General features: G+C 46.2%; 1 protein-coding gene across 7 annotated transcripts in view; it reads left to right on the top strand.

Moving 5' to 3' along the window:
- The window catches only part of LAMA1 (laminin subunit alpha 1), a 160,460-nt gene extending 148,173 nt beyond the window's left edge, over positions 1 to 12,287 (top strand). For 4 of the 7 annotated variants that reach the window (XM_081801584.1, XM_081801582.1, XM_081801583.1 and 1 more), the window contains 8 exons: positions 893 to 1,028; positions 2,156 to 2,268; positions 5,450 to 5,639; positions 6,174 to 6,332; positions 7,076 to 7,229; positions 8,441 to 8,574; positions 10,914 to 11,136; positions 11,930 to 12,287. In XM_081801584.1, the coding sequence (XP_081657710.1) occupies positions 893 to 1,028; positions 2,156 to 2,268; positions 5,450 to 5,639; positions 6,174 to 6,332; positions 7,076 to 7,229; positions 8,441 to 8,574; positions 10,914 to 11,136; positions 11,930 to 12,090 (1,270 nt within the window). In that variant the 3' untranslated portion in view covers positions 12,091 to 12,287. Of the gene's footprint in view, positions 1 to 892; positions 1,029 to 2,155; positions 2,269 to 5,449; positions 5,640 to 5,730; positions 6,079 to 6,173; positions 6,333 to 7,075; positions 7,230 to 8,440; positions 8,575 to 10,913; positions 11,137 to 11,929 lie in introns of those variants that run through there. The other 3 variants (XR_014139701.1, XM_081801585.1, XR_014139702.1) reach the window with 3 other exon arrangements.
- Positions 12,288 to 12,533: the final 246 nt, after the last annotated feature.

Here is a 12,533-nt window from a genome sequence, read left to right as displayed (position 1 = left end):
TCTTCCTCACTCAGCCTCTGCCTAGGTAAGAGTGCTGGTGGGACAAAGGCTGTGCTATGAGCTGGAGGTGGGGGGGGTGCAGAGCCAGAGTCTGCCTGGGAGAAACTGAGCATGTGCTGAGCGTCAGGAGACCGAGGTTCCCCTCCTAGCTGGGCTGCTGATTTTGCCTTGAGACCGCGAACAAGGACCTGGATCTTTGATGGTCACCGTGTCCTCTATAAAAGAATCTCTTAAGAGTCCTTGAAATTTAAAAGAATAAAACGATATATTGGGTTTCAGCACAATTCTAATGTCAGAGCCTTGGTTTACTTATTTGTACAGTTGATTTATTTATTCACCCAGTTCTGTTTATAAATGTACCAACTGATTTGGCATCTTCTTCTTACTGAAAGCCATGAGGCCGGGAACTCCATAGGGCAGAAACGTTTCTGTGCTGTTCACAGCCATGTCCCCAGAAAGTGCCAAGAGGGTAAAGGCAGATGGGACATGTTGCAAGGGCTGCAGAGTAAAGGGAATTAGGGCAAGTATACTTCATGACTTCCTGGCAGCTGTAAACCTGTCAGAAGGAAAGAAATGAGTGTTTGAGTGAGGCCAGTGTGCGCACTACTGTGAGCGCCAGAGCCAGTCTTTCCCTTGGCCCCGGCCCAGGCTGCAGGAGGGGCTGGTGGCACCTGAACTGGCTCTGGAGGGGTGGTGGCCAGGCGGACAACGTGGGGCAGGGGCGGCAAGAATCAAACGGGAGGATACCAGTCGCCATGGAAGACGGTCAGCTTGGTTACCGTAAGAGTAAGAGATGAGCAGTTCGGCATGGATGTTAGTGCTCAAGAGTCAAATGACATTGGTTTATGTGTTGACTTGTAGTATCTTAATTTTGTAAACACTCTGTATCTAGACATTTGGATTTCACGAGTGCGGCTGGCAATGAACAGGTGGACTTGGACACCTGCTTACTTTCAGAAAGGCCAAAGCTGGCTCTTCATGGAGAAGACAGTGAGCGCCTGCCACAGCCCCAGCCTTTACCAAGTCTGGTAAGAGGGGCTTTCCTTACTCTTTTCTTTTTTTTTTTTTTAATTCAGTTAGCCAACATATAGACCATCATTAGTCTCAGATGTAGTGTTCAGCAATTTTCAGTTGCATGTAACACCCAGTGCTCATCACATCCCATGCCCTCCTTAATGCCCACCCCCCATCTAGCGCATCCCCCACAAACCTCCCCTCCAGCAACTCTGTTCTCTATCATTAAGAGTCTCTTTTTTTCTCCCTTCCCATATGTTCATCAGTTTTGTTTCTTAAATTCCACATATAAGGGAAATCATATAGTATTTGCTTTCTCTGACTTATTTCACTTAGCATCACTCTGTAGCTCCACCCAAGTCTTTGCCAATGGCAAGATTTCATTCTTTTTGATGGCTGAGTAATATTCCATTGCATATGTATTGACCAAATATTTTTAATGGCAGTTCTTAGTTTTCATTTTCTTTTCCCTTTTCTGATTTCTCCATTTCCTTGGTTAAAAGCATGCACTCTAAGTATGTAGATGGTGGTGCAGTCACGCAAAGAGCAGTACCTTCCAACCAGAGCCAACTGTTGAGTTCAAGCCAGCTCTCTTCTTGGTAGCACCACCACGCGCACCCCCCTGCCCCACGCAAGCCAGAAATATGAGTCTGATGCCTCATGTGGTTCGGACTCACTCTGTGGAGGGAGCTGTCAGACAGGATGCAGGTTCCCAAGCAGACCCCCTCCCACACGGGCTCCTCTCCACTGTACCTTGCTACTGCCCAGGAGGAATCAGAGACATCACCCTCAGAGACCCTGCCGGGCCAGGGGCCTGTGGGCACTTCCAGTTTCCTGGTGCACGTGCTGGAGCTGCTCCTGCAGCTGCTGATACCCTCTGGCCCTTCCCCTGATGAAAACTCAGGGGAATTTTAAGCAAACTTGAGTGGGACTGAGGTGAAAGACAGAAGCTCCAATTGCCTTCTCATAGATAAAGAGACAGCAAGTAAATTATATAAAGATTAAGTCTGTGCCAACACATATTTGTAGCTGTTGGTGTTCTAATCCCATTGCTTCAGAGAGGTTTTCATGGAAAAACTTGTGTACATGTTAGTGGTGGCCCTGGCTCTGTGTGGTGAGAGTCCATCTGCATCTCTTATAGGAACGGTGTGCTGTGGACAGAGCCCCAGAGTATATCCCCAGTGCTCACCAGTTTGGCCTCATGCAGAGCAGCCATTTCGTGTTGCCTTTCAATCAGCTGGCTGTCAGAAAGAGGTGGGTATTGTTCTAAAGTCTTTATTAGGCGTCTCACTGAGAGATGAACCCGGGAGGTATTCTTCAGCAGCAAGAAGGCAGAGGACAGGAATGCAGCCTTTGTGCACAGTAGACGCTTCAGTGGGGTTCCTGTGGTTTGTCCTTACCCCTTCTGGTGAAGGCCGGTTGCTGCCTCTCTGTATGAATGTAGGAAAGTACACAGGTAGGTTATCTCTCTAAAGCACTCTTGTTCTAGAATCTCAAGTCCTCTGGATCTATCATCATCTGGACTTTCAACCCTACTCTATTGTAAGCACTTAATAATCTGATCAAATTGTCCCCCCAAACTCTCTCACTGTGCCCCTCAAACTCCCTGGTGCCTCACCAGTCTGCCCCCGATCCTTCTCGCTCTCACACCTCCTTGTCCCCAAGGACCTTTCCTTGGCTAAGCCAGTTCACATCCCTCAGAGAAGGCCTGGGACTGGTCAAGGTTCCTCCAGACTCCACATTCCTCCTCTTCTCCAAACTCTTCAGACTGTACCCATCATTACTGCCCCTTGTGATCACTGACCCCATCCCACTGGCTTCAGACCTTGACTCAGTGTCTTTGTTCCACAGCTCGGGCCATCTTTCTCCATGATTTCAACCACCCCACATCTGACCTTCCAAGTCCTCTGGTTCCTGTCTTTCAGAGGGCTTTCCTCAGCCACCCTCTTCCCATGATCATACCCTGGCCTACTTTGTAAATACCCATCCCACCTCCAAAATCTCTATTTGAAGCATCCTATTAATCAACCCCCTCCTCCTCCTTTCTACTGTTACTTTCCATCCCAGCAGCTCCTCAACTGCATCAAGACCTCAAAACCCTCATGCTTTCTCACCACCACCTCCCTCTGCACCCCACGCAGCACAGTTTATCCCCAAACCAGATGGGCCTAGACCATTAATACCCGTGTTCCTTCATACACTGGCCCTGGGTAGAACTCCTACTTGGCTAATCCATGCCAGAACCCAAACTGGTGGTCAAGGCTGTAGAAGTGTGTATCTCTTTCTTCCCTGGTTTGACCTGAAGCCAGCAATTTCAGATGGAACCTCCAGATTACATGGGCAGCCAATACAGTTCTCTCATATGTTCATGCTTTTTTACTTCTCATAGCTTCTCTTATCTCAAAACTCTGTACATTCCCACAGCCTCTCTCCATGCCCCAGCCCATGACTGCCTCAGGGAACACAGAGAACTCCCTCATCTGTCCACTACCAAAAAGAGCACCCCGCCTCCCTGCCTCTGTCCCACCCTTGTACCTCTTCCCCTGCTAACACAGAGGAGGGGTGCTACTGGCCCTCTCGCTTGCCCTCTGGAGCGCATCACCTCTCTCAGAGCCATCGCCCTCATCAGCATCAGTGGTAACAAGAGGAGCAAACACTTGTGCCCAGACTGCCTTAGTATTTAACACATACACCCCAACTCAGTCCTCATAATTATCCTATGAGGAAGGTACGCTCTTTATTTTATAGACGAGGAAACTGAGGTACAGGAAAGTTAAGTCGCCTGCTCAGGGCACACAGCAGAACTAGGATTCAAACCCAGGCACTGTGTTTATGCTGGTAACCATTCCCTCTCTGGTAGTTCCTAACTTAAACTCTAAGAGACTCCACATCCCACCCTACCCCCACAGTATCCTGGCTGTATTTCAAGACTTCTTGAAAGAGTTGCTTTAAAAACAACAACAACAACAACAAAAGGCTGCCTTCTGTGGCAGTCTGCCTACCCCCCCGCCCCCTTTCCTCTCTACCCACCCAATCAGCCTCCCCTCACTTCTCGATTGCTCTTGCCACAGTTATCCCAGACCCGCTGTGCCCACATCCCCGTGAGGCCTTCCTCGCTGGGCCCTCAGCATTAGCACATGCACTGGGCTGTCTTAGACCCACACGCTCCTGATTTCCTGCTCTCCCTGTCCTCCCCTGCTCAGTCTCCTTTGCTGGCTACTCTTCCACCAGAGAAGGCCCAGGGCCTCTTCTGTGTATTTTCCCAGGTGAACTTCCATATTTCAGTGGCTTTAAAATACCATTTATTTGCACCAGCACCCACATGTCTAGCCCTGACCTCTGCTTCAGACTCAGGAGCTGTATACCTGGCTGGCTCCTCCACGCCTCCATGTGGATTGGCACAGGACCCTCCACATCGACATACCAAAAGAGAATTCAGTCTTCCCCCAAACCCGCTGTCCCCGTCTTTGCCATTTCTGTAGCCATCAGCACCATTCCCCTGGGTGCCGAGGGCCCTAACCTAGAGATGGTTACTTTCATTCCCTCCCTCTCCAAATTCAGTGCGTCCACAAGTCCTATTGCTTCTTCCTCTGGAACATTTCATGAATTAGTTCACCCCCTCTAGATCCCCCACATCCCTCTGGTCGAAGCCACCACGACCTGGCCTCTGGACTCTTGCAACAGCTCCCTGCCTCATGCCTGCTGCCACCCCGGCCTCATCGATGGCTTCTTCACATCGCAGGTTCCTTCGAAGATGTAAACCAAGCCCCGCCCACTCCCCTTAGTGCCGTGACTCCCCACTGCACCTCAGATCTAAGTACTGCCTCTCAGAGCCCCTCATCCACGAGGGCAGGGCCACACTCTCCTTTCCTGTCCCCGTCCCTGAGCACTGTGGTGATGCTGTGCGTCCTTCTGTGGGCGGCTGCCCAGATGCCAGCCTCTGTCGGTGGCCATGTGCCGCCATCGCCCATGGAGCCCTGCTAGGGGGTTCCTGGCTGTCCCGCCAAATCAGGCCATTGTTTTCACATACTCCGTGCTGTCCGAAAACAAAATGCCGGTCTATCCTACTGAGCTTTGTGGGGCTTGCTCCTGTCGTTCAGAGCTTCCTGCCTGACTACTTAATAGAACCAACCACCAGTTCGCCTCTCATGACCCAATTTTGTTGGATAGATTTCTAATATTAGTTTTGTGGGAGAAAGGACATTCCTCTTTATTCACTGCTTCAGCCTCGCCATCTAGAATAGTTCCTGGCAGATATATATATGGGATAACCCTTAATTGGATGAATGGATGGATGAATGAATAATGAGAGACTCTGCCGAGATGTTCAATATAAAGGTTGAAACAACTACTGGGTTCTTTCTCTGAGGTTATTTTTAAAAGTAAAAGTGAAAGTTTATTCCTTTCTGAGGGCCGAGCTCTTGTTTTTTCCCAGGCTCTCAGTTCAGCTAAGTATCCGAACATTTGCCTCCAGCGGTCTGATTTACTACATGGCTCATCAGAACCAAGTTGATTATGCCACGCTCCAGCTACATGGGGGCCACCTTCACTTCCTGTTTGATCTTGGGAAAGGCAGAACAAAGGTCTCCCACCCTGCACTGATCAGTGATGGCAGGTGGCACACGGTATGTTCTCAGGAAGCTTGTGATCACTCATGCTAAGTTTTATTCCATCCAGTTCATGGTCATGAAATGACCTAGCTTGCTTTATGTCTAGTATCTCCCCTGTAGAATATAAGCTCCTTGCAGGCCGGGACCTTTGCGACATCCTGAAGTATCACCAGGGCTTAGCTCAGTGCCTGACACCAACAGGCACCGAGCAGACAGTGGTGGAATGAATGAAAGGTACCAGAAATGTTCTCGACTTGATGAGAAGTAAATCAGGCCCATCTGTGTATGGCGTGAATGAGCCCAGATCATGGCATTTGCTTTCTTATAAACAGGATTTGGGAGTACTTCCTGTTCTAATGTGTGCTTTACCTGGGCCTGCCCCAGTCTCCTGCCAGGCTCCAGCTCCTCAACACCAACTGTAAAAACTGGAGCCATCCTTTAGGATCTCATTCAGGTTATTTACAGCTATAATGAACAGATGTTGCAAACAAATATCTGTTAATGTTTTCTCAGATTCCTTGAAAACTGGATATTCTCATTTTGTTCTAGGTCAAGACAGAGCACTTTAAAAGAAAGGGCTTCATGACGGTTGATGGCCAGGAATCCCCCACAGTGACTGCTGTGGGAGATGGGACCATGTTGGATGTGCAAGGAAAGCTGTATCTAGGAGGCCTTCCCTCTGAGTACAGGGCCAGGAACATTGGAAACGTAAGCAGCGTTTTCTGTACGGAGCCCATTTTACCTTTATTGTGGCTGTTTTTATCTTTTTTCTTTTGTAAAGGAAAATGTTAAATTATCTTGTTTGAGCCTGGGGCTTGGCTGCATGATACAAACCTTTTAAACCTCATCCCCAGATTGGGTGTTTGGGCTTCCCCTTGGAAGCCCTTGAAGCTCAGCCAGCCTTTCCTACCTGTTAGTTAATGAACATTTCCCTTTCCACAGCCATTTAGCCTTGGTACAATTCAGGAAAGTCCAGTGGATTTGTATTTGCAGATTAGAAAACCCAGCATTCTTTTTTTTTAGATTTTATTTATTTATTTGACAGAGAGAGACACAGCGAGAGAGGGAACACAAGCAGGGGGAGTGGGAGAGGGAGAAGCAGGCCTCCCGCTGAGTAGGGAACCCGATGCGGAGCTTGATCCCAGGACTCCGGGATCGTGACCTGAGCCGAAGGCAGACGCTTAACGACTGAGCCACCCAGGCGCCCCGAAAACCCAGCATTCTTGATTTCCACATTACTTAATCCAAATAATAGAAAACACCTTTACTGCATTATTAGCCAAGATACTACTAGCTAGTAGCTTTCAATTAAACATTTATGTGAACTATTGTGAAAATTCGATTTTAAAAACCAAAAGCTAATATTTTAATGTTTATTGAAGTATAGGAAAAACTGACCCTGGCCCTTCTCATTAAACTTAGAGCATCTATTGTCCTTTCATTTGGTTTAGATCACCCACAGTGTCCCCGCCTGCATCGGGGAGGTGACAGTGAATGGCAAACAGCTGGACAAGGACAGCCCAATATCTGCATTTGCAGTAACCAGGTGCTATACAGTGGGCCAGGAAGGAACTTTCTTTGAAGGAAGTGGATATGCAGCTCTTGGTATGTATTATCAACATGAAAGAAGTCTTTGGGTTTAGCCTGCACTCGGATATGGACCCAAGAATGATATGCTAGGACAGGACTCCTGGACAAGGCTACAGCAAGACCACAGTTAACTTAGTGTTCCAGTTTATCCGGATTTCTCAACTCTAATACAAAGCCTGCTCCCACCAGCAGTGCTGCACCTCCTGGCAGAGGGCACACATGTGGCGCTGGTTTCATCTGCATTTCCCCTAAATTTATGTAAGGCATGTTGTCACTGCTCAAGTTAATAAAGGCCTTTGACAAAAGTCAGCATAAAATATCTAGACCAGCCAGCCAAATACAAGTCAGGTTTGATGAAGAAACTGACTCCATTGAGATTGTTGAAAATATTGATCCTAAGTAGAGGAATTTAAATGTCTAAAGTGCCTTAGAATGTAAATTCCTCAAGGCTTAGAACCAGCCTTTGTAATGTATCTGGCATTCCCTCTCCATTTGGTGTCCGTATTTGCTGTTAACCTCCTATCTGCACTCAGGACCCTGCTCCTCTTGGCCTCTGTTCCGCTTTCTTCTGCAGGGAGCCGCATTTATCTGGCTTCCAGGGAGGCCCTGGCGGGAGTCAGGGGGAGTCAGGGACGGGTGGGCGAGCTAGCAGGCACCCCTCACTCAGTGCTTCCCAGCTCTGGTCACCCCACCTGCTCCCAGTTCCCCTTTAACCCTGGACTGAACGACTGCCTGCTATATAGTCCCAGTTTGGTTTTTCAGCTTTCCCATCACCTAAATAAAATATCCATTTCATTAAAACCCCACTTTAAAAACACCTAGTGTGGATGCTAGTATATGATGACATACCCAGTATTGGGAAAATAGAGTGGACTATTCCCTGCTAGATGATGATGAGATTATATGGATCAAATCCTTCTGATTTTTTTCCCCTCTGTGGCTCTAGATGAAAGGATGGGCCTGCCTTGACTCTAGTCTGGCTTAGCCCTGATGATGGTGTAGGTCGTCTTTAATGGCATCACTTCATCTTACAGATGAGGAAGCTGAGGCTCAGAGGGTGGAAATGACTTGCTGGTGAGGATGGAGCTGGATCAGAGAAAGAGCTAGAGCCAGGCCTCCTGAGCCAGGAGCCAAAATGCACAGCCAGCCAGCCCACGACCTCTTTGACCCTGAGCCTTCTTGGGCCAGGCTCACTCCTAACTGGGGGTTATCTTTGTATTTTTCAGTCAAGGAAGGCTACAAAGTCCGATCAGATATAAACATCACACTGGAATTTCGTACCACCTCTGAGAACGGTGTCCTCCTGGGGATCAGCAGCGCCAAAGTAGATGCCATTGGATTAGAGATTGTAAATGGCAAGGTAGGTGCTTGATCTCGATGGGGTTCCTGCTTACCCCAGTGTCAGAAACAGAGCAACTGAGAAACAGCTGAAATACCTAGATCCAAATTTCCAATGATCCATTTCAATGGAGTGGAGAAAAGGTTCAATTAATCCTAAAATGATTACAAATGACAAAAAAAAAAATTGAAATTAAATTTAAAGCAAAATTACAACTATAATACACCACCTGAAAGTTGCCAACCTGATGCTCTTCCCCTAATATTTGTTAACTTGTTATTTGGAAATACAGACTGAGAGCAAGTTATAGTAACATGTACAGGGAGGTCCTCTTGCACCCTTCCCCCAGGCTCCTCCAGTGTTAGCAGCTTACATAACTCTTATCCAACATCAAACCCATGGCACTGACATTGGCACAATCCAGACTTGTTTCAGTTACACTAGTTGTATGTGTACATGTGTGTGTGCGTGTGTAGCTTTATATATTATCATATGTATCTTGTTTAGCTTTATGTCTCCACCCTCACAATTAAGACACTTAATTGTACCATTACCATAATGCTCTGTGGAGCTACCCCTTCATATCCACACCAGCTCTCTCCCTAGCCCTGGGCAACCACGAATCTGTTCTGCAGCTCTCTGTTATTTCATGATTGTTATATAAACCATATGTTGCAGTCTATATCCTCTTGAGATTGGCCTTTTACACTTAGCCTCATTTCCTGGTAGTTGACTGGGTTGTGTGTATCAACAGTTCATTTCTTTTTATGGCAGAGAATTCCATGTGATGGCATCATCTAATTTTTTTTTTTTTAAATGCAAAAAACAAATTTTTTCTGTAACTATTCCACCCTTGCTTTTCAGCCTCCAGTCCTTCTCATTTGGGGAACAAAATAAACCCAACAATTAGCAGTACCTTAGTTTCTTTTGCTTGAAAACTGCTTCGAGAGTTTCTCCTGGTTCTCATTTTCCTTCCTCACCCCGCTGGGGCCATCTGGGTGCAGGCAAGATGGGAAGGAAGAGTCCTCCTTGTCCTTTTTCTTTTCTGCAAGCTTTCTCCTGACAGTAGTCGAGGTATGGCTTGAGTCTCCTGGTTTTCGGGCACAACCTCTGTCTTTTGTGCCCGAGGCCAGTTGTCCCTGGCCAGTTGTAATGAGTAGTCTGAGGTCTCAGCATCACCACTGTGTGGGGGCTGAGCCTGGAGATGGGGCCAACATCCCTGGCAGATGAGGCTTCCCTCCGGTCAGCGGCACTGCTGCCTCTTCGGCCACATTCTATGTCCCCCCCGAGGGCCATCTGAGAACTGGGGAGTTTGTGCCAGCCCCCTCCTAGGCTGTGGGGAATGGAAGAGGTCTCTCAAGTCCTCTCTCTACCTAGCTGCACTTTGCACCATTTCTCTTGCACTGGGGTCAACTTGTGTTGCTCTGGGACTAATGCTTGAATCTTCTTAAGCTACTGCCGCCTGTAAGGGAAGGAACAAGTCTTTTTGCTCTAGATTTCTCCCAATCTTATTTGCTTGTCTCTAGTAATTCTGCTTCTTCCCCGCGGGGTTTCTGGCTCCTAGGACATCCTAGAATGGGGATGAGGAGGCTATAAGAAAGTATCCCTTACCCTTCACCTCTTCACCCCCATGTCCACACAAAGCTGCCTCTACAGCGTACTGCTTGCCTCTCTACGCTGTGGCTTACACCAGATTCTTCCTCATCTGCACTTCAAAAGAATTTTGAAAAAATGTGACATCTGAAAAATGTCATCAGAAGTGTAACAGTTGCCAAGAATGTAATTTCTGATGTATATTTTACCTCTATTATTAGCTTATTTTTCCTTTAAAACTTTGCTTAGCTGTCACCCAAAGTTTTATAATCTACAATTTGTTAGTCTACCTCGAAATACATTGGGCCACCTCACATACAGCATAAGCACCTTACAACAGTGTACTTGCAAGTCTTCCCTGCCATCTTTTGTTGCACGTCATAGATTTGTGTTACCACTTGCTGTGGTAGAGCATCTACAGTCTGTCAGAAGACTGTGAGTAAATGTCTCTTCATAGGTGCTAGTCACCTGCTATTAACTGACCCTCAGTCAACCCAACAGCTCCTGCTATCCTGACAATGAGCCACTGACTGGAGGACATAATGCAAAAACAGTGGCTCAGGCTTATTCATTCCCATGGTGGTCATTGGTCTTTTCTGTAATTTGGGGAGTAATAAAATCTGAATCCTCTCAGTTTTTCATAGTTTGCCTTCCTTTTTAGCAGAATTTTGGGATGTTATCCATTTCAAGAGCATTCTATAAATGGATTGTGTTCCTTAAATATGGAAGAATTCACCAAGATATCTACCTGTGTTTTGCTGGTTTAGATCTTGTTTCACGTTAACAATGGTGCCGGTAGGATAACAGCCACATACAAGCCCAAAGCTACCAATACTGTCTGCAATGGAAAATGGCACACACTTCAAGCTCAGAAAAGCAAACACCGCTTGGTTCTAATTGTTGACGGGAATGTAGTTCGTGCTGAGAGTCCACACACCCAGTCCACCTCGGCAGACACCAACAATCCCATTTATGTCGGTGGCTATCCTGGTATGTATGGATGTCTGCTTGGCCCATTCACTTTTAAGCGGCATTGCCACTAAGGGAAGTCTTAGTTTAGGTGGCTATAGAATAGAGATTAAGAAAAATACACGGTTTGGATGAAAAATCCTTTACATTTTTAGAAAGGTTATTTCAAATACCTAGGAATTCTTGGAAAAATTAAAATAATCTACACACATAAATTCACCCTTAGGTAAGACTCTGGGAATATTGGATGCCTTGTAAAGTAAGCTAGATGACTTTACCAAGGTGACTCATCTTAGGTGACCCCCAGAGTAGGAAATCATTTTATTTTATTTTTTTTTTTTATTTTTTATTTTTTTTAAGATTTTATTTATTCATAAGAGACAGAGAGAGAGAGAGGCAGAGGGAGAAGCAGGCTCCCCGCTGAGCAGGGAGCCCGATGTGGGACTCGATCCCAGGACCCTGGGATCATGACCCGAGCCGAAGGCAGACGCTTAACCATCTGAGCCACCCAGGCGCCCCAGTAGGAAATCATTTTAGGGGACAAACATGATCTTATCTTCTCACAGTGATGCTGGATTTGAATTATGCATTTCAGATGTTCCAAGTAATTATTACAAATAATAAATAAGCTGTGACTCAGTTAAGGCACAGTTGTGACTTAAATTGTTTTCATTGCCTTATCCCTGAATAACATATGTGGGAGAGTATTATTCTAATTTTGATAGAGAAACCACTTGATATTATTTTTGTTCCTATTGTGCTATCCATGTCATTTAACAAAATTAAACAAGATTTCTGCTTTCTTCTTTAACAGCTGATGTAAAGCAAAACTGCCTGAACAGCCAGACCTCCTTCCGGGGGTGTTTGAGAAAGCTCACTCTGATTAAGGGCCCACAAGTTCAATCCTATGACTTCAGCAGAGCTTTTGACCTACAGGGAGTTTTCCCTCACTCTTGTCCTGGGCCTGAACCCTGAACTTCAGAGAAACTCCCCAGTTGGGAATCATTGCTTATATTTTGAGGAGAAAGAATTGTTTTTGTGCATTAAAATCTCTTCAGTTCTGATTTCATTTTCCACTCAGGTTAAGTGTTTCCAGAGAAGAATTTTGTGTTTATATTAAACTAAAACCATGTATACAATAAATATCTCTATTAAATAGTTTAAAATGTAAATGGAATTCATTGGCTTTCTTTTTCTTCATAAACATTGAGTCCTCTGTTGATTACTTGACAGTTTTTCATGTTTTGCATTTGAGTTTCATAAAAATATTGAGTCTGGTCCAGGATGGCAATGTAGAAAGACCCTGAACTCGCCTCCTCCACAGACACACCAAATCTACACTTATTTATGAAGCAATTTCTCCTGAAGAACTGAGGGCTGACGGAATGGCTTCTGTACAACAGAGCACATAAAAAATG

Source organism: Leptonychotes weddellii, chromosome 13, assembly GCF_054177405.1.
Source record: "Leptonychotes weddellii isolate Sample4059 chromosome 13, ASM5417740v2, whole genome shotgun sequence".
NCBI classification, from domain to species: Eukaryota; Metazoa; Chordata; class Mammalia; order Carnivora; family Phocidae; genus Leptonychotes; species Leptonychotes weddellii.
Note: the sequence above shows the minus strand (reverse complement) of the source record. Positions and strands in the feature narration are given on the sequence as shown.